At 35.9% G+C, this 22035-nt stretch overlaps 1 protein-coding gene across 1 annotated transcript in view; it reads left to right on the forward strand.

The window, feature by feature from the left end:
* The window catches only part of LOC127856585 (integrin alpha-4-like), a 32793-nt gene extending 17372 nt beyond the window's left edge, over nt 1-15421 (forward strand). The window contains exons 2-20 of the mRNA XM_052392881.1: nt 569-693; nt 2019-2128; nt 2605-2820; nt 4294-4339; nt 4655-4750; nt 4969-5057; nt 5266-5349; nt 5618-5779; nt 6322-6430; nt 7087-7278; nt 8166-8354; nt 8639-8787; nt 8909-9025; nt 9450-9997; nt 10245-10566; nt 11507-11626; nt 12326-12406; nt 12584-12703; nt 12829-15421. Coding sequence (XP_052248841.1) covers nt 669-693; nt 2019-2128; nt 2605-2820; nt 4294-4339; nt 4655-4750; nt 4969-5057; nt 5266-5349; nt 5618-5779; nt 6322-6430; nt 7087-7278; nt 8166-8354; nt 8639-8787; nt 8909-9025; nt 9450-9997; nt 10245-10566; nt 11507-11626; nt 12326-12406; nt 12584-12703; nt 12829-13278 — 3225 coding nt within the window. The 5' untranslated portion in view covers nt 569-668 and the 3' untranslated portion in view covers nt 13279-15421. The remainder of the gene's footprint in view (nt 1-568; nt 694-2018; nt 2129-2604; nt 2821-4293; nt 4340-4654; nt 4751-4968; nt 5058-5265; nt 5350-5617; nt 5780-6321; nt 6431-7086; nt 7279-8165; nt 8355-8638; nt 8788-8908; nt 9026-9449; nt 9998-10244; nt 10567-11506; nt 11627-12325; nt 12407-12583; nt 12704-12828) is intronic.
* Nucleotides 15422-22035: the final 6614 nt, after the last annotated feature.

Here is a 22035-nt window from a genome sequence, read left to right on the forward strand (position 1 = left end):
TGTCGCGTTGCTTTTCATTATTGTCGTTGTTAAAGAGCAATGCGCGATTTTCAGTAAAGCAATAACCGGTTTTCCGTATACAGCTTTTTTTATTACATTCTCTGATTTAGAAAGGCCCGTTTTAAGTTTTCAAGGCGAACTGCATGTAAAATCTTAAACTTGACCTCGTTATTGTCACAATACATATATTGTTAATACAAATAGCTCACAACTTCAAAATGCAATCTAGAATAACTTTTCAAAAAAAAATATACAACATGTTTAAATGCATGGGAAACTATACAATTGGTAGAATCATAAACACAATATGCATCATGTTAATACACAGAGCGTAGACTTTTCAATTGAACGGTCAAAGAGATAGAACGCATTTTAACCCAAACAATCTAACTATTGATTGTTTACTTAATCATTAAGCACTACAACAGGGTTGCTAACAAACCAAAACCAGCAATATCAACAATCATCTTCACTAACAATCATACCAGATTTCAGCATTATAAATATTAAGGAAATGGAACCTATCGCCAAGAAAAGTCATCTGCATTGTTGGTTGTTTCATGCGCAGTGTCTTTATTGGCGCACCGAAAGCCAATGACACAAAACTGCCAAACATCAAAGAGCCTGGTTCAGTGAGCAAGTGTCCCATATCAGAAAGAACGGTGGGGATGTGCACAGCGTTCGCAATTGATAGTAAGTATTTTCCCTATATTTTTTGCCATTTGCACACATATCTAAATTGCAGAAAGATAATATTGTTGAAAGATAAGATTTATAGATTAATATATATGACGTGTTGGTTTGCATTATTCCCCGCACACTTGAAAAACCCGTAATCATACGAATATTGTATGTTATTTCAAGGGTGTATTTGAGTAACGGATTTCGATTTCTTTAAGCTTTTACTACATGTAAATCATACGCGTTTGTGTTTGTCGTATGCTTTTATGGTATGTCTGTAAACAAATACATAAAGGACCTCGTAGTGATTATTGAACCACTGGTCATCATTGCGACCCAAAACTATCCCAAGTAAAGTGTTAACACAAAGGCATTTTTTCTGTAAACAACATTGTTTTGAATGTATAATAATATGTTAAACATTGTTGTTTATATTGTTTGCGCCCCATACGCTTTCTCACGGTTGCACAAGATGTTCGGACAAGCTTTACGCTTAAAAGTGTGACGTAATAATAAAGTTAAATGAATATTGCCATTGATACATCAATTTATGTAAGTAAAAGTAATAAACCGACTCGTGTTGAAGCAACAAGATGATATTCATAATATACATTTTTTTAAATATACATCATGTAACGTACATGTCCCGAAGTTGATAAAGTACAGCAACACATGCGCACCATAAACACACATCACTCACTTTTATTACATACATTAATCTTGCTTATTAAGTACAAATAGGTCATCCCATAAGTTGATAATGAAAAACATATGCAATCTTTAATTTTATATTATATCTTTGTTTATCACAACATTTCGCTTGATACCGAAACAAAATCGTTTGAAAGCATCGATAAAGCTGTATAATTTGGTGCTTAATTACGACCTTGTGGACTGAAATAATCGACGTTTAATTTTGTGTGTGTTAACATGCGAGTCGGATTCATTTATCAAATTTACCTTCATAACGTTTATTTAACGATGATGTAAGATATTTAAACCCGTGAAACATATTATGAACCTTTTTTTTTTCAAATATATACATGTATATATAGTTGATTGTCCTTACTTAATGTGTATGATATTTATCCATATATGATCAAATTAACACTCCATTTGCAGGTATCTATTGTCAATAGAATGATCTGGCATGTTCCACGCGCAGTTTAATATCCCTCCCAGCTACTGTTAAAGGAATAATTTAAATGCATCAAAATCACAATCACTGCCCTGTGTATTTATTCATAAAATACTTAAATAGATTAACAAATTATTAGTATATGGCGATTGGAGACTAATTAAAATGAAAGTAAAATAGTGAAAGCATATACCCCTAGGTAACACAGGTGCTGATACGGCGAGTTTTAACGGCACCACAAGACATTTCACACACTGGAAGGATGGACAATGGTTGGGAGGAAGCATTTCGGTCAAGGCTGGAATTGTGGTATACGTCATTCCAATATAAAAAGTACTTTGTTAAATTCATGCAATTATGCACGCATACACAAAATGCTTTTTTAAATAATATACTAGTAAAATGTATCATGTGCTTCCCGTATCGCACGCAATACTGACTAAAAGAATATGCATTAAGAAACGAAACATGTTAAATTCTCTCAAGTTCTTTTAAGGATGTTATTTTTAAGGATTATTGTCTATTCATTGAAAATATTGTAATGCGCATGCAAACTCTAGTTTGCAGTTAAGTTCGTTGAGCGATTGAAAATGCCTACCTATATAAATTGTAATGTTACTGTCCACGTATGTCTGCAGTAAAAGTTTAATTTACATCTCAATAAAGTGGTCAGTAACCCCACGAAGTCAACATACATAAGACCAATGCAGTCGTCCGCTTGACCAAACTATAGTGACCGAATGCATTTTGAATTATTCCGACATTTGATCAAGTTAAATTTTCAGACCTGCGCACCAAGATGGGGTAACCGCTACTCAGACGATAATGTATACATGCTTGGTATGTGCTACATAATTCCTAAGGATCTGACTCCGAGTAACATCATCAAATTGCCAGCCTTGGTAAATGATGGCAAGTACACGTATAAGAACGAAAACAACAGGACGATCTTCGATTGGGGGATGGCTGGTTATGGTATCAATGCACATTTCACAAGCAAGGTATAATGTAAATTAATAATATTCTTTTATAAAACTGATCAGGTATGCTAGGTTCTCTCTGTCGTTTGATCCGTTACGAACGCCTCGATTCACTACGCGATCAATGTATTCCTGTAAGATTTCAGACTAAGGTAGTATGTGATAGGTATGCGCTAGTTTGCGATCTGCTCACAATACAAAACAGTACAGGTTCTAAGATCCGTCTATGGCTGCTATCGTTTAACAAAAACGATTGCAAACGGTCCGTCAGGAGCGTTCCGAACAAGCACACGCTTTGGTCTTGCTCTGACACGAAAAATTATCGTCAGGGAGCACATGAACCGATTTACCGAATACATGAACGTGCTAATGCGGTGAAACCCGATCTAAATTACCTTGTCGGATAGATATCCAATCGACGACTTATTCGAAACACTCCCAACTGGCGTATTTTATTGTAGCTAAACAGGAGATTAAACCGTAATTGTTGAAACGTGTCCAGATAAGATTGCAACTAAGAACAAGGCAGCAATTAATAACGTACGGGAACGCGTTATAACGTTTCTTACACAATGTAATAAATCTAAGAGAAATACCACGATCTGTTGTGTTTATAATCCTAGCGTAAGTGAATGACTACACGACATTGGGTGAACGTAGCGATAAATATACTCTATTGTTGCATAAAAGCAACTTGAATCATCATACTATGAACATGCGATAAGATACCAAATGCCACTTGTTTACAATCAACTGCAATGCGATACAAAGATCCATATTGATGATTTATTACTGTAAATCGCGTTTATCTTAGACATTTTAACGGTTAAAAAAAATCAACGGTTTACACGTTTACGATGTAGTGTTTTATCGAGAGGGCTTAATTAGTTGGCGTTCTAACTTGAAGTAAATTCAAACAAGCTCATACATAGCGCGAAAAGCCGGATTTGGGTGGAAAATTTATTCGCATTTGTGAAACTGAGGGAAAATATTTACAACTATAAAATACACTTTTTAGTATGATTGTTGTGTTATTCTTGTATTTAACTGACATTAATTAATATATTTTATTTATTTACTATATTCGGAAGGTCTTTAAGAAGGAAACATACACATGCTATATATAGAGCATTTGTATTGGATTAAATCTACTTGTTAAACTACTCAAATAGACGTGCAATCCCATGTAGTAAATCTAGCCAAGTCGAAGCAACAGAGACAATGATAGTTTCTGAGTTCGCTGACATATTTGTTCATGGTTTTATAATAAATCGGAAGCGATCTTATAAGATCCCTTCGATTGGTTTAAAGTTCAGATTACGATTTCAATCGTGGGACCAATATCGAAAGTAGGATCATTTAATTACTGCTCGTCATTATTATTGTTGGTTATGACTCTAACGTTCAACAATTGTGCATTAAAATGTTATGATTTTCAATATTACTCTTTACATCTACGTTTTGTCATTTCCAATTGTTTTTATATAATTATAGGCAACAAGTCTTTTATTTGGGGCACCAGGTTTGAAAGACTGGACAGGTAAGTGTACCAACATGTTTTAATACAAACGAATTATTCGCATCTTTTCAAAATTGTGTTCTGTTAACGAAAGAAGGCTATAATATAAGAAATATATTGCGGTCTAAAGAAGTTAAAAATATCGCAAAAAATCAACCTCGTTTTGTTGCAGAAAATGTTTCGTTGTTTCTAAGATCCGTACGACTTAATAATGTCCAAAAATGTTTCAATACGATATGATACAGCGCAGATGGTATCGCAAACAAAACAATCCAAAAGAGACACTTCAACCGCTGTTTGAAGTGCTCACAGCACTTCTACATTGTATTGTTTTAGGCGGATTCGTGAATATTCACATTGACACCAATCCTCCCCGCGGTACAGTGACGGACATTGACCTGAGCAAAGTCTATGAAACGTCCAGTCTAGCAGGTAAGAATAGGTTGCAAAGATCTAAAATCAAACAATTAAAAACAAATAAAGAGTATACGTGTTTGTAAGGGCAACACAATATTGTGTTGAACAGATTATGATACATCACCTTGTTAAATAAGACTAAAACCCTTTTAGTAAATGTTGCTTGTAAAGCCAAACAAGTACTCTTACTTACGCAATCAATAATATTTTTATCAATAATTGTACTGTTTTAGGGTTTGCAATTTCAAGCGGATTCTACACGAGAAATTTAACCAATGAATACTATACAGTTGGCATTCCACGGGCAAATTTAAATGGCCAGGTGAATAGTCACATTTCTGAAGATGGAATCAAAATCATTTTAAAAAATAACTCCAATGAATTTAACTATAAAAAACACATAACTGTAATCTGTTTGATGTGTTTGTTTAATTTTAAAATCAGTTGTTCATGTATTTCGATGATTAAACACAATAAACTTAATTGAGACTGATATCACTATGTTGGCCGTTTATTTTCATATGTTGAAGGTTAAGATGTTCGCATCGGATCAGAGTTATTACAGCCTGCAGTCGCCAGTTATAGTTATCAATGCTATAGATCAACAAGGAGATGTAAGACTTTTCGTTTCAACCATAAATCCTTTTCCAATGACCGTTCCATTATGGTTCAAATTTTAATCATCAGCTGTCTTGGGTTTTCTTTTGTAAAATAAAGTAGTTATTTCCTGCGAGCGACTGTGGACTTTTTGTGTGTATGTATTTAATAAAATCAATGTCTCCTTGCAAGGTTTAAATTTAAGAAACACAGTTTCTCTGAGTTTGAAAGCATTGATAAACATTCATGAAATTCACATTACTTGTATTGTTTGGCCAATCTTAGGTCCTTCCAATGAACTCGTACTTTGGCGGCTCTCTGTTGACGGCAGACGTGAATGCTGACGGTATAGATGATCTTCTGGTCGGAGCTCCACTGTACAGCCCGGACGACAGGAAGGAGTCCGTGGACTTAGGGGCCGTCTTTCTCTATCTAGGGCCGCTTAGCGTACGTACAAAGGCAAATTAATGATTTTGATTAAAGCCTGTTATTTGACGTTTAATTCAATAGACCGTTTAGAATGTTCTAGATTGAACACAGTAAACAAAGCAATCACACATATATATTTCACATAATAGTTTACACTTTTTTTTTTCATTCAATTACAACTACAAAGGCTTTTTAAAACGCTCTCGAATCAATATCCTGGGTAGAACAAGTATTTAATATGTTTTGGGGAGACCTTTAACGCGTTAACACAACTATGGTCAAAGCCTTTACCTCCCAGTCGCTAAGCGGACACTTTATCAACTACGCCACGGCGACTTCGAACACACGTATAAATCCCGTGAAAAATAAACAGTTGAACACTTAGTAACACTTTACGATTTTAAATATTAATTAAATTAGCTAAATATATTAAAATAATATAAATTATTTCATAATTAATACGTAGCATTCAATCATATGGTTTACATTTAAAATTGCTGCTTATTCACAAATGTTAGAAATGAATTGTATTATGATATTGTGTTTGCAAACATATACAGAACTCGTCAAGAATACTCCCGACACTTTTTCTGAAGGGTAGACTTGTTGGAGGTCGATTCGGAACGTCAATTGCTTCACTGAAAGACATTGATAGAGACGGATTTAACGGTATGGCAAAGTACAGAACCAAACATGCTTTAAAAAAAAATAAAGTTTACATACCATTGTATAAAATAGGTAAGCTTATACATAAGTCGATCATTTTCCAGTTAACATTAATGGATAGGTATCTAATGTAATCAATTAATGTTTATCAAGATATAGCTCTAATTACACTTGGCAAGCACTTTCTAACGGGTAACACACACAGCTTTATATGAGAAAGCTGGCGTTGAAGCTTAAACTACCAATATGAAAATAGCAAAGGAGTTTTATTTAAACAAAACCAGTATATATTTATTGAAATTAAAAATAAGACATACATCGTCAAACATACATCGTCAATGCAATAATGTTTGTTTTATATTAGTAGTCCTATTGTCATTTCACGTCCAGCGTTTTGTTGGCTGTACTGTATTAAATTGTAAAGGAAATTTGTCTCTTTCCTTCCATTTAAGCTATGCGGATGTTACATGAAGTTCACAACTTTTAATATTTTTTTAATATTCATTAGCTATATAATAAGATCGCAGGTGTAACCATAATGAAGCACGTTTCCATTAAAAGCAAAACAATTTATAAAGCACACATTGTCCAATATACGTATCGTCAAAAAATCATTAATGGACTTTCAAGAAAGTGATATATGTGTATTTCACTGCTAGATACGGCCGTGGGAGCACCGTTTGAGGACGAAGAAAGAGGCGCTGTCTATGTTTTCAACGGTTACGTCAATGGGCTGCGATCTGCTTTTTCTCAAAGAATCGCGGCCTCCGATCTACCTGACGGACTGGGCCTTCGAGGCTTCGGGATATCTATTGCAAATGCAGTCGACATTAATGGTGACAAAATACCAGGTATGCATCAGATTGCACGACGATCAAAATCGTCGTCTTTATGGTGAACTTATCGCGGTGATATCATCATTAAATATCGGATAATATTACCAAGTCAATATTACCAATCGTGTTAATCGTGGACCTGTTTTGAACTTTTCTAAAAATCTACGAATAACACGATCAACTGCGATCAATTGTAAATCGGATCATTGTATAAAATCGTTTTGTATCGTAACAAAGTGTGGCGAATCTTATCTATTAGTACTTTAACATTGAGTTTAACGCAGTCGTTCTAATGAAATAAATAAAGCGTTGATATATTTAAAACAAATGAAGAATATAGTCAATTGGCATTGATTTATATCATTCGCGTCCAGTTGTTTAAAGCTTGAACGATATCGAAACCATAAGTATTTCTAATGATTTTATATTGAATCATGCATTAGCTTTCATTACCCATGAACCTATGGCAAGTTATTTATGTACATGCAGCCTTATTTCTGCATGACTATCGTCATTGTAAAATGTAATTCATTTTAGTCTCAGCTGACCGTTATCATTTAAATCTTATATAAAAACCGACACCAGTTCTAATTAAAGTAATTTGTTTTTGTTTGTTTAAAAAAACAAACAATATAGTGTTCGTTTTTTTGGAAGCGCTTTACACTTTGTATGAATACTTACATGATTTACTCAAGGGAAATCAAAGGCAGTGAGGTGTACACACAATCAGACAACTGACCGATACGAAAGCATGCCTTTTGTAAAATGTTGCAATAGTTTTTATCGTTTGTTGATATATAGGATTTCCACAAAATTAGAATTTAAAAAAAAAAAATTGGGCAGGGTCAACGGCTTATTTTCTGAGTAGCTGTGATGTATAGCAGGTGTAAGGTTTCTTCCAGACACAGTTGTTGGTGCGCATCTTTCTGACCATGCCGTGGTTCTGTACGGGCGACCTGCAATCCGAATTTCCGCCGAACTTAAGATACAAAATCGTACTGAAGACACTGTGAAATATATTTCAAAAGGTTCCGACGATGTTTATATTAGGACGTGTTTCAGATACAACTATCCAGACTGCACCAGAATAGGTAAGACTTAGCTATATGATGCCTGAAATTTCGACTATTTATGTTAGTTCACACAGAAATTCAAACATAATGAGTTTATGTTCTGTTGGTACATTTTTATATTCATGTCAATATATACATAGCTATAGACTTATCATAATTTTGTACGTGACTGATTGAAATAATTTGCCAGGTGCGTTGAAATCGTTCATAATCAAAACAACTGACACTATTGTTTATGCTTCAAATAACAATTTGTAATAAAAAAGTATCATTGTATTTATTGTATAATGGCATCATTACAGTTATCGACATAAGCTACCGATTAGATGTACTAAAGCCTGACCGAGAACGTGTGGTGTTCAACCAAACAAGGATTCCCGTCGGAAAACAGAACAAGACAGTGTTTAGTGGAAACTATGAATGCTCAGATAGAAATTGGCTCTATGCGATGGTATAATGTGATAATCCCCATTGTTACGACAGTATTGAACGGAAATATGATACAAATGTATGACGAACAAACACAGAAAATAAGTCCTTATTAATTTTTCATTCATCTTTTTTTGTTTCAGTACCAAAATGATTGGATGGGTGTAATCAAAATAGTCGCGGAGTATGAGATTATCAGCAAGTCATGCTCCGTGACCATTGACCCAACCATTGGCATCGTCGCTTCCCAAGAGCAAAATGTTCGTAAAATTCTTCTTTAACAGATTATGGAAAGCATGAAGCATTGAAAATTTAGACAAATAGATTAAATAAAATAATTCGACAAAGAGATCAAATGCAACAATTCGACAAAGCAATCAAATGAAACATTTCGATAAAGAGAAATAACTACCTGTGGCCGCCTTATGAAGTTGTTTATTTTCAATTTATATATATAACAGTAAAGAAACCATAACAACAACCATATAATCATTAGTCATATCGTAATGTTTTATATTAATAATTAACATTGATATTTTCATTGTATATATTACATAAAGAGATTTTTAATTGGAATAAATATTTGAAGTCAGCTGTTTATTACGTTATAACATTCTATCATTTTTTTCTGTATACGAAATGTTCCGGTTAATAATTTGACTCAACTGCAGCAATTAACTTTAGATTGAGTTCAAGAAAGACTGCCCTGACAACATCTGCAAAACCGACTTACATGTCAGAGCCAGCGCATCCTTCGACAACTCAAGCGGCTTTCTGATCATCCGTAAACAAGAACTCTCCCTTAATATCAACATCACGAAAACCGAAGACCCTTCGTACGGATCTGTGTTTTACATGATATTTCCAAATGTTCTGAATTTCATTCGCGTCAGACAGTTTACCAACACCACCGTCTCTTGTTCGCTCTTGATTGCATTGTCGCCAACGACAACGGATACTGGAATTTCCTTAGAATGGATTGACTTTCTCCACCGCACAAATGTTACCATAGGCGGAACGGACACAGTACTTGGGTGCAATTTTGGAAATCCTTTGATAGAAAATGACGGCATTGTCGCCAGGGTAGATTTGACTTTACCTGACTATATATCCAATGATTCGATCCATCTTGCTGTCATAGCGACCACTCTTAGCGATGAGCTTACGCCGAGCGACAACAAACAAGACATCATTATTCCTTTGCATACCGTCTTCAAAACACAATTGACAGGGTATGAAAATCGACAGACTGGATTTATTGTATTTTAAACTTACACAATTAGATAATCATAACGCATGTCTTTGTATTGTATTTTCGGTTGTGTTTAATGAAGGTCGTAAGTAGTGTTCTTTTCGATTGTAGTGTTGTGTCTGTGAAAATGGAAGGAAAACATTTACGGTAATATTTAAGTAAAATATGTGGTCAATAAATCATATAAGTGATTTACATAGACCTTAATTATTCATATTGTATTTTAGAGCTACGTCGTTGGAAACCGTGCTACTAGATAGAAACAAGATAAGCGACACTGTTGACCATACTTTTGTCCTTGACAATCTCGGCCCTAGCCCAATTCCAAATGCCGTTCTGCGTGTGTTCTTACCCTTTGCGCAATATCCTACTGGGCTGCTGCTGTGGGTGAATATAACAACTGTGCAGTGCAAGCCGCATTGTAATGTGGAATGTGAGTTCCACACCCAGTTTCGTATACCAGACATAATCATTGACATAAACGGACACCAGAGTGTCTACAACTCAGGAACTACTTCTAGTGAATCACTAACTACAACTACCAATCTTGTAAGTTAAAACAAAAGGACCATGGTTATAGCCATTATTGATTTTTTCAACTAGCCAGGTATCAGACACTGATCGAACATCAATCGAATATCAATCCGAAAATGTACAAAAAGGTTGGAAAGAGAACACAAAAAAATATTTTGAACTAGGACATCTGTCTAATGCTTATTCAAAGGTCATTAATAATTACACCTATTTATTTCATTTGTGTTTTTTTTTAACAATTTTCCCTTATTTTATATTAAGCAACAAGCCGGAATTATTGTTGAAATATTACGTTTATGGCCTGTTTCTTATCAAATGATTCTTACATTCAACAATCTCACTTTAAGAAAAATAGCTGTTTTTATACAAACAATTTCAATTGCATTTGGCAAACTAATCTACAAGATTGCAAGACGATTCAAATGAATTCTGAGTATTTCATGATATAGTGGTGATATGCTATGTAAAGTCTAAATATGTTTTTCTTAAAGTTTTCTTTCAACAAACATGAAGCTATGTTCATAAGTTTCAGTACTGCTACTAGCCAAATGCATAAATCAACTAATGTAGCAGGCGATACTTGAGTGACAACAGTGCGTGCGCAATGCATGCGTATGTTCATTGCAGATCAGTTAATATCACAAACATAAACATAACTTAATTTTGATGTGCAGTTAAGGGATTAGTGCACCTATCTTTTATGCTGAAATACGTTTGTTATAGTATTTGTCATCTATGTGTAAAATGTTTCATCGAGATTCGATGTTCTTTGAACGACACATATTAATCTTTCCTTTTTACTGGAGGGTTGCCTTAAGAATAACGAAGTAATTCCCTTAATAAAAATTGCAGAATATCATTAATTTAACCTTATTTCTAGCGCGAACAACATTATTACGACGAAATTTTAACGCAAGCTCTTCAAACTTAATGCATGTTTGTGGGAACATTACAGAATTGCACGAGTCGCGGATGCACAGAATTGAAGTGCCGGGCATGGCAAATGCGACCCGGTGCTAATTTGGTCATAACTGCCAGACTGATTATACAGCAATCACTCGGTGACATTTCAAAGGTACGTACTGTTATGTCGTACACTTCCCTAAATAAATATAATGGTCGAAACATATGTGTATTATCAGGTTACCTTCCTGAAAGATTTGGTAAATTGACGAGAATGTATAGGCCTAAATTATGAGACTGATAAATTGTCATCAAATTATTTAATCTATATATACTTTTTACAAATGTGTAAAGCAGATACTGTGAACGATTGTATAGCCCGTATATAGGGTGCATGATCACGTGACTTTATTGGGTTCACAAATAGATGTTAATGGATGTAAACACATCGGTATGTGGTGCTTTCCTCAAATAACTTTTAAATTATTTTTTCTGAAGAATTTCAAGAAGTGCATAAAGACAGTTTTTATGCGGCTTATGGCAATATGAAAAAAACACACCAAAATTACTTTATATTATAAGCCTCAGGTCTTGTTCAATTTTGGCACCCATTTCAGACGTAATCAACACTGTATTCTTAAAAATAAGGATATCGGCTCAAACTGCAAGCAAAACTGTCTTTATTTTAATAACTTAGATGTTAGATAGAACTGAGATATTTGCAAAAATACATTTCTTAAAGGTATGCTTTCATTCTGTCCAGCCCGTGTGTAAACCCCTGAGAACCCCGTTGATCTTCACCTTGTATATGAACATCATGTTCGCCAGCATTATAGGTAGTCATTAATCAAAAAGCTGTCATGTCTTTCAGGATGGTGTCAGAATCCCCATTGTTTCTTACGCAGCCACAAACGCAACAGGGACTAATGACACTGCTATTTTGCAAGAAGAGGTATGCCAAGTACTAAGTCGTATTTGGTAATGAATCCAATATATTTGATAGTAAAACAAGAGTTTTCACAAGAATGATTCAATTTTACTCAGTACTTAAGAGTATCAAAAGCTATTACTCTAACTGTTAGTGCATTTTCAAACCTAATTTGAGGTTTTCACTGTTTTCCTTTTTCAGATTGTGACCCGTGTGGTTCCTATGCAGGGCGATAAGAACGGTGCATCCTGGTGGGTGATACTGTTGAGTGTTTTAGGCGGTGTTGGCTGTGTTGCAGGCATTGTGGGCATACTTTTTAAGGTATTAAGACAATACGATATAACCGTTTTAATGATTAATGTGTTTGTCATAAATTGTCATTTGATTTAAAATGTTATGCTATGTAATTCAAAGATAGACCGCTTTTGTTGTTTGTTTTTCAACAGTTTGGATTTTTTCAACGGAAGCGGAAAACAGGTGTGTCGCAAGCACATGAGCGTAGATACCACAGCGAATGCTCTCAATCTCCAAATGACAATTGTGATACTGGAACCGGCTGTTCGAATTATGTTGATATCACACAGCAGCCGGAAAGTAGTCAACCGAACGCAAATGAACTGTCAAAGCAAGACGGGGCTGGTTATGTTAAGCTTCATATCGAAGAAGCCGATCGAAGCTTTGGATATAGCCAGGTTATGATACAACAATATGATACTGTCGAAAAGACTGAACATGTAATAAGACAGATGGAAGAAACTGGTGGAGGCTATCAGAATACACTAGACTTGCCAGAACAAGGAGGGACGGGTTACACAAACGGTCCGATAAAAGAAACGGATACTTGCTCTCTGAATGAAATAGATCAGTGTCATGGGGAAGAATTAACAGAGGTTTAAAAGGTAAAAAATTCTACCAGAATGTGAAAAGTTTGTCCTAATACTTTGAAGTCCGCCATTAGAATACCATATATGTAAACATAATAAAATGTACCAGAAATAAAAGGACACACCCACTGAAGAAGATTGTGACTTATAAAGTGAAGTATGACGCAAAGAACGCTGAAAAATAAATAAAAATATGTGATAAATACGGCATTGACAATGCCGAGTAAACTCCAATACTAAAGTTGCTAATGTTTACCCGTATGCGAAGACATGAACGATTACTTCCATTAAAATGTATTATTTGGAGCAAGTGACATGAATTTGTACACGGTTAACCATAAGCCTAAATGTCTCAAGTGTAGTTGTTTATCTTTTAGATGTTTGCCCAGATAGTAGGCTGATTAATGAGAGCATCGGTAAAACATTCAATGCTGTACCAAATACATATTTTTATATGATATGATTTCATTATATATTATTACTCTTGAAGTTGAAGATTGACATCGAGCTCAAGCATATCTATTGCCAAAGCTACTAAAACTCCTATTTAGTTGAATACAATATAAAATGCTTGATTAAGTAGATGCTTTTTTTAGCAAATTGGATGCTTGTGACATTAATTGATCAGCCTTTGCAAAATGAAATACCATCAAAGTATTGTTCGTTTTCATATTTTTGTAAGATACCATAGGTGTGCTGATTTTTATGTAGCTTTATTTCGCGTTACTTTTACCGTGTAATTTGCAGTTTACCAGTATTTGTATAAACGGTTAATGTAAATATGTATAATGTTTGATATAATTCAAGTTGTTGTTTTATTTAAAGCGGCACAACTTATTTGGCATAGTAAATTTCAGTTAAAATAAGAAACATATTTTATCCATGCCAATATAATATATCTGGTTGTTACGAGGTAGAAATCCGTCTTTTTGCGCTTTAAAACTTTCAAAGAATCGCGTTTGTCGAAATGGACGTATACGTCTAGAAATCCTACTTTCGGTTTTAAAAGCGGTACCGTTTGAAAATTAATAAATTTCTTTCTAACTAGGCTATAGATTTTTTTTTCTATGCCAATTAGAATATATCTGGTGGTTGCAAGGTAGAAATCCGTCTTTTTGCGCTTTAAAACTTAAAAATAGTCGCGTTTGTCGAAATGGACGTATACGTATAGGAATCCTCCTTTCGTTTTTAACAGCGGTTCCATTTGAAAAATAATAAATTGATTGCTAACTAGGCTATAGATTTAATTTTATCAATGCCAATTAGAATATATCTTGTGTTTACAAGGTTGAAATCCGTCTTTTTTCGTTTTAAAACTTAGAAATAATCGCGTTTGTCGAAATTCACGTATACGTATAGAAATCCTACTTTCGGTTTAAAAATAAATTGATTGCTAACTAGGCTATAGATTTAATGACAATTTTGCACACTTTCAGATTGCATCTATGTGTATTTATTAACATGTGTTTCATTTCAAGGTCAGAGAAAAAGTGTGTGTCTTAAACAGAGTCACACATGAAAAAGAACAAAAAGCAGTTGGATAAGATAATTAATTACAAAACAACTATCTTTTATGCGTTGTTCTGTTCTTATTTTCGAAATACCGTGTTTTACTTTACATTGTATTAAGGCGATCATTTTATTGCATTGTTTCTGGCGAGTTTCAAAACTTTTTTAGGAATGTACTATTCAACATTTCTGATACCTTCCTCATTTTTACAATTGACAGAGTTATTATTGTTATAGACGTATTTAAATTTTAGTTGTTTTAAATATATTTGTTTCATAAATATATTTATTCTGAATGATATTGAATAGGCTTGGAAGTAAATTGTTTTTAAAGGAAACATTGCTCTCATTGTTCAATGATTGGACAGGGTAGCTTTTAACAGTAAATAGGATTAGTAGAGTTCTTTTGTAGTATTTGATTAGTTTCCAGTATGAAACGGGAACCAGACTGTATAAGGTCAGTTGTGTTTATTTGGCTCTGTATTTTTCTCACTTTTTTTAAGCGGAGTTCACACAGTAGTGACAGTACTCCATGTTGTTCGAGTTCATTGCGGAATAAAGAGCCAAAAAAACACAACGCTTACTATTAGATACATGTCTTATTCAATTTAGCTGCTTGATGTGTATAAACAAATGTACTATATGAGCAATTGTGTCTCCCTAGTTGTACATGTCCCCGTCTCTGCCTACCTTTTGTGAAGTATATTAGAGTCAAGATGTCAGGCAGCAAGGTCGACGCCTCGACTCAAAAAACGAGCGACGGAGTAATGTCTCGTCAAGATCGGAAGCGCATGAGGCCGGCGATTGGATCGGATTCTTCCGTCGACGGGGAGCTGTCCTATTTAGATCTGGACACTGGTCGGGTGTTGTCCGAAAACAAAACCGGGAACATGATGCTATCCTCAACTGCACATGACATGATGATGAGTAAACATCTATCGTTTGAAAAGAGTTTTGAAAAACTTCAGAAACTTGATAAACTTGACAGCATAGAAATATGTGTTAAAACTATGTCCGTTAAAATGCAGGACTTCGAGCAACGTCTAAATATCAATGAGAAAATAACCAGCGAATTGAAAGATTCCGTATCATTCATGAGTGATCAATTCGATATAGTAGCAATAAGTTGTGCCCAGAACTTGAGTAATATCGCGAAATGTGACTCTGATCTGAAAAGTTTAAAACAGGAGAACGACGAATTGCGCAGTGCTCTTTCAAGCCTCAATGCCTTGAATTAATCTTTGAAAGATGATCTTTTGGACTTGAAATGTAGAAGTATGCGAGATAACTTGATATTCACAAATATCCCAGACAATTTCCAGATGGCCGGTGATACGAAGATACAGAAACAGAACTGACTAAGTGTATTAAGCAGAAACTTCAGATAACCGGCATACAGTTCGAACGCGTATGTCGACGTAGCTCAGTCGGCATGTAGTTATGTCGTAGTGGATTCTTAATTGCTGATGATTGGTAACTGCAAGCAATTATATATATCAAAGATATTTATTTCACATCAACAATCCAACCGTCGTATACAAAATATAAAAGGCAAATGCAATAAGTATTGCATTTGGTGATCGGTCAGTGCGTAGCAGGTTAGTTGCTATAATGGATAAAATGACTGATTAGATGAATGTAAGTGATAACTGTTCATCAGGGAAAGCTGTCAACTGTACAATTATTTATTAAAGTAGCATTGGCATGGTTTGAGTAAACATAATGGTTTCATTTCCTATGATATACTTTCCCTGCTCATACTAAATGTCTCCTGACTTTTATGTACTCTTACTTTAAGATGCAAAAGAATGAAAAGGAAATGAACATAAGAACGTACGGATACAAATAGCTAATGTAACAATATAAACACAATGTGAATGTTTGCTAGTCTCCAACTCAATATTTTAATGTACTTACTTTAGGTCAAACATTAAATTTAAGGAGATAACTCGTTAACCCCGAGAAACAATATAAGCTACATAATTACTACCTTTAAGGTAAGTTGTACATAATAATTATTTATTATATGATGTTTTTTTTAAATTTAAACAATATCCAACGTCATATGCAACGCAATACTACTGTGTAAACTTCCTAAAGCATCGAATATCATAGGCTATATGTGTTAACATATCGATATCAGAATATATGTGCTTAGTAAACACGCTATATTTATTGAAAGACAAGAAACCGTCGGAGACGGGTGATGCTCCCCAAAGGTTTTTTTTTTGTCACAATATTGCACTATATATTCAGATAAAAGGAAACGTCTTGAGGGGCATAACTTTGGACAAAATAATATGATGGATGGTTTAGCAACTAAACAATTTCAAAGGGCCATAACTCTCTAAATAAATCATCTAACCAGAACCAACAAATAGCATGCGCATCTCCTCAAGGTAGTTAAGCTTTCCATAAAGCTTCATTGAATTCCAGTCAGTAGTTGGGGAGAAATAGCCCGGACAAGAATTGCACTATATGTACAGTTTATAGAAAATTTCAAAGGGCCATGACGCTGTGAAAAATCATCCGACTATAACCGGCTGATAATATGCACATCTCCTGTTGGTAGTGAAGCTTCCCATAAAGTTTCATTGAATTCCCGTAATAAGTTGCTGAGAAATAGCTCGGACAAGAATTGCACTCGATGTACAATGGAAAATTTCAAAGGGCCATAGCTCTGTGAAAAATCATCCGACCAGAACCCGCTGATAAGATGCACATCTCCTCTTGGTAGTGAAGCTTCCCATAAAGTTTTCATTGAATTCCGGTCATTTGTTTCTGAGAAATAGCCCGGACAAGAATTGCACTATATGCACGTTAATAGAAAATTTCAAAGGACCATAACTCTGTAAAAAATCATCCGACCAGAACCCGCTGATAATATGCACATCTCCTCTTGGTAGTGAAGCTTCCCATAAAGTTTTCATTGAATTCCGGTTATAAGTAGCTGAGAAATAGCCCGGACAAAAATTGTGCACGGACGGACGGACGGACACACGGAAACACGGACACACGGACAGACGAAGCGGCGACTATATGCTCCCCCCAGATTTGACATGTTGCATTTCTATCACAACACATGATACCAGTATACACGGTGTACACTAAAGTACAAAATAAAGAGATATAATAGTAAACTTTTGAATACACGTAATAATTTTGCACAATCACACTCAACATATACTCCAGTAATTGATTTTAAATATCAATCAAAGTCCGTAAATCTTTACTACACAATCAACTAAAATTCAAGTTCGCCAACCACCACTTGTCATCCATTTTGGTGGTCTGCGGTTCCTTTTGGGTATCAAAGAATTTGACTGGTTTGAAACCCGTTGGTTTCGCCTCGCAGGGATAACATTGGACCCACTTGACCGTCAGATGTGTCATCACTGTTCAAATGCTCCACAGTTGTTCGTGTATCTTTACCAGCATTACTTAATTCATGCACCGTATCGTCTTAATCACGACTTGTGCTGAATTGCTCGTCGTCATCGTTGTCCTTGACGTCCGTTGTACTCATAAACGGAAGGAGTAATTTTCGATGGAGAGTCCTGGACTTCTTTAATCGAGTTCCATCCCGTTTAACTTCGTACACCGGTACATCTTCAATTGGTTTCCGAATGCGGTATATGAATTTGTCTCCCATCTCTCCGCTAATTTCTGTTTTCCCCGGATGGATACATTCCTTACAAGGACACGGTCACCTGGAAGGAGAACAGAGCTACTAGCTCGAGTATCATAACTTAGTTTGTTGACTGCCGAGGCCTTCGCAGCTTGTTCTCGTGCCTTGTCATAGGCAAAACGGAGGCAATCCTGAAGCTTTTTCATATACTCTGACTGTGAACAGGAAGATAGGCTGTCAGTCGGAAGCCCCAGAAAAGCGTCGATAGCTAGACGTGGGTGTCTACCAAACATCAGAAAATGCGGAGCAAATCCAGTACTCTCATGACGTGTGGCATTGTATGCATATATCAGACTAGCAACATGCGACTTCCTATCTTGTTTCTAACACTCCTCCAACGCACCAAGCATATTGAGCAACGTTTGGTTGAACCGCTAAAACATTCCATTTCTCATGGGGTGGTAGGGTGTTGTTCGAGTCTTTTCTACGCCAGCGAAGTGACATAGCTCCTTGATGACCGCCGACTCGGGATTGCCTCCCTTGATCACTATGAACCCTTGCAGAAAAACCATAATGTACTATAAAACTTTCAAAAAGAACCTTGGCGGTAGTCTTCGCCGTTTGGTTTCGAGTCGAAAAGGCCTCTGTAAATCGGCTGAAATGGTCCGTCAACACGAGTACATTTTCATATCCACCCTTGGAACGCTCAAGTGAAAGATAATCGATGCAGAGTACCTCCATCGGTGATGTGGTAGTTATTGGGATTAGCTATGAAACTGTAGCACGTGCTTTACGTCGAATACAGCGTCGACAATTTCTCACTGAGTTGGTCACGAACGTATTCATCCCGGCCAATATAATCTTTCTGAAAATAATGCGGAGGTTCTATCCCGTCCCTGGTGACCAAGGTCGTCGTGTAGCGCTTTAAAGACATCATGCCGAAGAAACTCAGGCAAAACAATCTGTTAGCGCTCATCATAGTCTACTGAGGTCTTCCGGTACTCAACACTTTGCAATACCGTCAGGTTTGACCAATCCGTTAGAAAAGGTATCAATCTACGATCCATTGGCTTAGCCGGTTTGGCTCCGTGCGTAAGGTGATTGATGACCGTTGAAATGATTTCATCCTGACCCTGTGCCTTGCGCCAGACTGTAAACGATAAGATATGTGCATTTAACAACTTAGCAGGCACGTCCATATGCTGGCTAGGTAACACTACTTCTGGGTTGCGTATTGTCTCCGAAAGTGGGACAGTTTCAGCTGCCGCAGCCTGACTGACGGCGTCAATAACTTTTTTTGGGATACAGCGAATTAAACCATCGACATCTAAATGAGACGACCCCTTCCTGTTAGTGATGGTATAGTCGTAGTTTGACAGCGCAGCGACCCACCGATTACTCATGGCATCTAACTTGGCTGAGCTGTTGACGTACGTAAGTGGATTGGTATCTGTAATAACCTCGAATTTCCCGCCATACAAATAGTCGTGGAACTTGTCTGTGACTGACCATTTCAAGGCAAGAAATTCGAGCTTGTGAACAGGATATGATCGCTCACTCTGCTTCAGACTTCGGCTTACGAATGCTTTGGACGTTTCTTTCCATCTTGGCGTTGATATAACACAGCACCGAGTCCAACGAAAGACGCATCTGTATGTAAGATGAAAGGCTTGCTGTAGTCTGCGTAAGCCAAAACCGGGGGATTGGTTAGCTGAGCCTTTAATTCGTCAAACGCCTTCTGTTGTGGCTCTTCCCACTTGAACGGCATCGGTTTAGTCCGCTTAAAGTCTCTATTACGCTCAAAATCAACGAACATTTCGTAAAGTATTTCGCAAAATAAAGTTAACACCTAAACAATAAGTGTTCCTTATAGCAATAGCCACAATTTCAACGCCAGATGTGGTATGATTAGAAAGATTGTTGTAGATACAAAATGCTCGTTTTTAGCTCGACTATTATATATGAAATATATATAGTGGAGCTATCCTACTCACCCCGGCGTCGGCGTCGGCGTCTGTGTAAGCGTTAGCGTTAGCGTTAGCGTTAGCGTTAGCGTTAGCGTTAGCGTCTGCGTGCAAATGTTAAAGTTTCCGTACTACCCTAAATATTTTCTTTGTCCCTTGACATATTGCTTTCATATTTTGCATACTTGTATACCAACATGACCCCAACCTATAAACAAGAGCAGACAACACTATCAAGCATTTTGTCATAATTATGGCCCCTTTTGCACTTAGAATATGCAGCAAATGATAAAGTTTTCGTACTACCCCATTTATTTTCATTGTCCCTTGACATATTGCTTTTATATTTTGCATACTTGTTTACCAACATCACCCCAACCTATAAACAAGAGCAGACAACTCTAACAAGCATTTTGTCATAATTATTGCCCCTTTTATACTTAGAATATGCATATTATTGATAAATTTATAAAGTGTGCGTACTACCCCAAATATTTCCTATATCCTTTGACATATTGCTTTTATATGTTGCATACTTATTTACCAACATGACCCCAACCTATAAACAAGAGCAGACCACTGTATTAAGCATTTTGACATAATTATGGCCCCTTTTACACTTAAATAATTAAACCTTTTGCTTAAATTAATTTTTTGCTTCTTTATTTATGATCACATTTTATTATTACTTTGACAAAACAACACTTACCTGAATACCACAATGGATTCCTCCAAACATTACCCCACGCCCCTACCAGAATCCCTCCCCCCCCCCCCCAACCTCACCCCCCCCCCCAAAAAAAATATAATTTTTAACATCGTCTAATAAATTACCACACCCCACATTATACCCCCCTCTCACCCCCCACCCCCATACCCCCACCCCCCCCTCAATTTTAAACATCATCTAACTACCACACCCCACATTATACCCCCCTCTCACCCCCCACCCCCTACCCCCCAGCCCCCCCCCCCGAAAAAAAATTATTTTTTTTAAACATCATCTAATAAATTACCACACCCCCTCTCACCCCATACCCCTCCTACCCCCCTACCCCCCCCCCCTACCCCCCCCCCTCAAAAAAATATTCATTTTTTATTCATTTTTATTTTTTGAAAGATCGGCTAATAAATTATTGAATATGAACAATTTCTCCATGATGGCTTACGTTATACTGTCAAGCACTCGAATAGTCGAGCGCGCTGTCCTCTGACAGCTCTTGCTTTATTTGTGACCACAATAAATTCCATTTTAATTTCCCGCGAATATGTCTATTCATACGACACACGAACACTATGTTAGTGTTCATGTGTCGTATGAATATATATATTCGCGGGAAATTAAAATGGAAAAACAACGAGAATTTTGTATCTATAAACATATATTTTACCAGACCACATCTGGCGTTGAAATTTCGGCAATTGCCATAAGGAACACTGATTTTTAATTGGTAAAGTTTATTTTGTGAAATATTGTACGAAATTTTCGTTGATTTTGAGTAGTAATGTTACTTTAAACTATTAATTTTAAACTATTTAATAAAAGCGTATTGAAACTTTATCAAAATATATACAAGTGTTATGTAAAATTCATTCAATATCTAATGCGCACAAAATCAAGAGTGTTTGAATCAGAATATATTCCACTAAGTTGCACGTGAGATTATT

Source organism: Dreissena polymorpha, chromosome 13 (assembly GCF_020536995.1).
Source record: "Dreissena polymorpha isolate Duluth1 chromosome 13, UMN_Dpol_1.0, whole genome shotgun sequence".
In the NCBI taxonomy this organism is placed as follows: Eukaryota; Metazoa; Mollusca; class Bivalvia; order Myida; family Dreissenidae; genus Dreissena; species Dreissena polymorpha.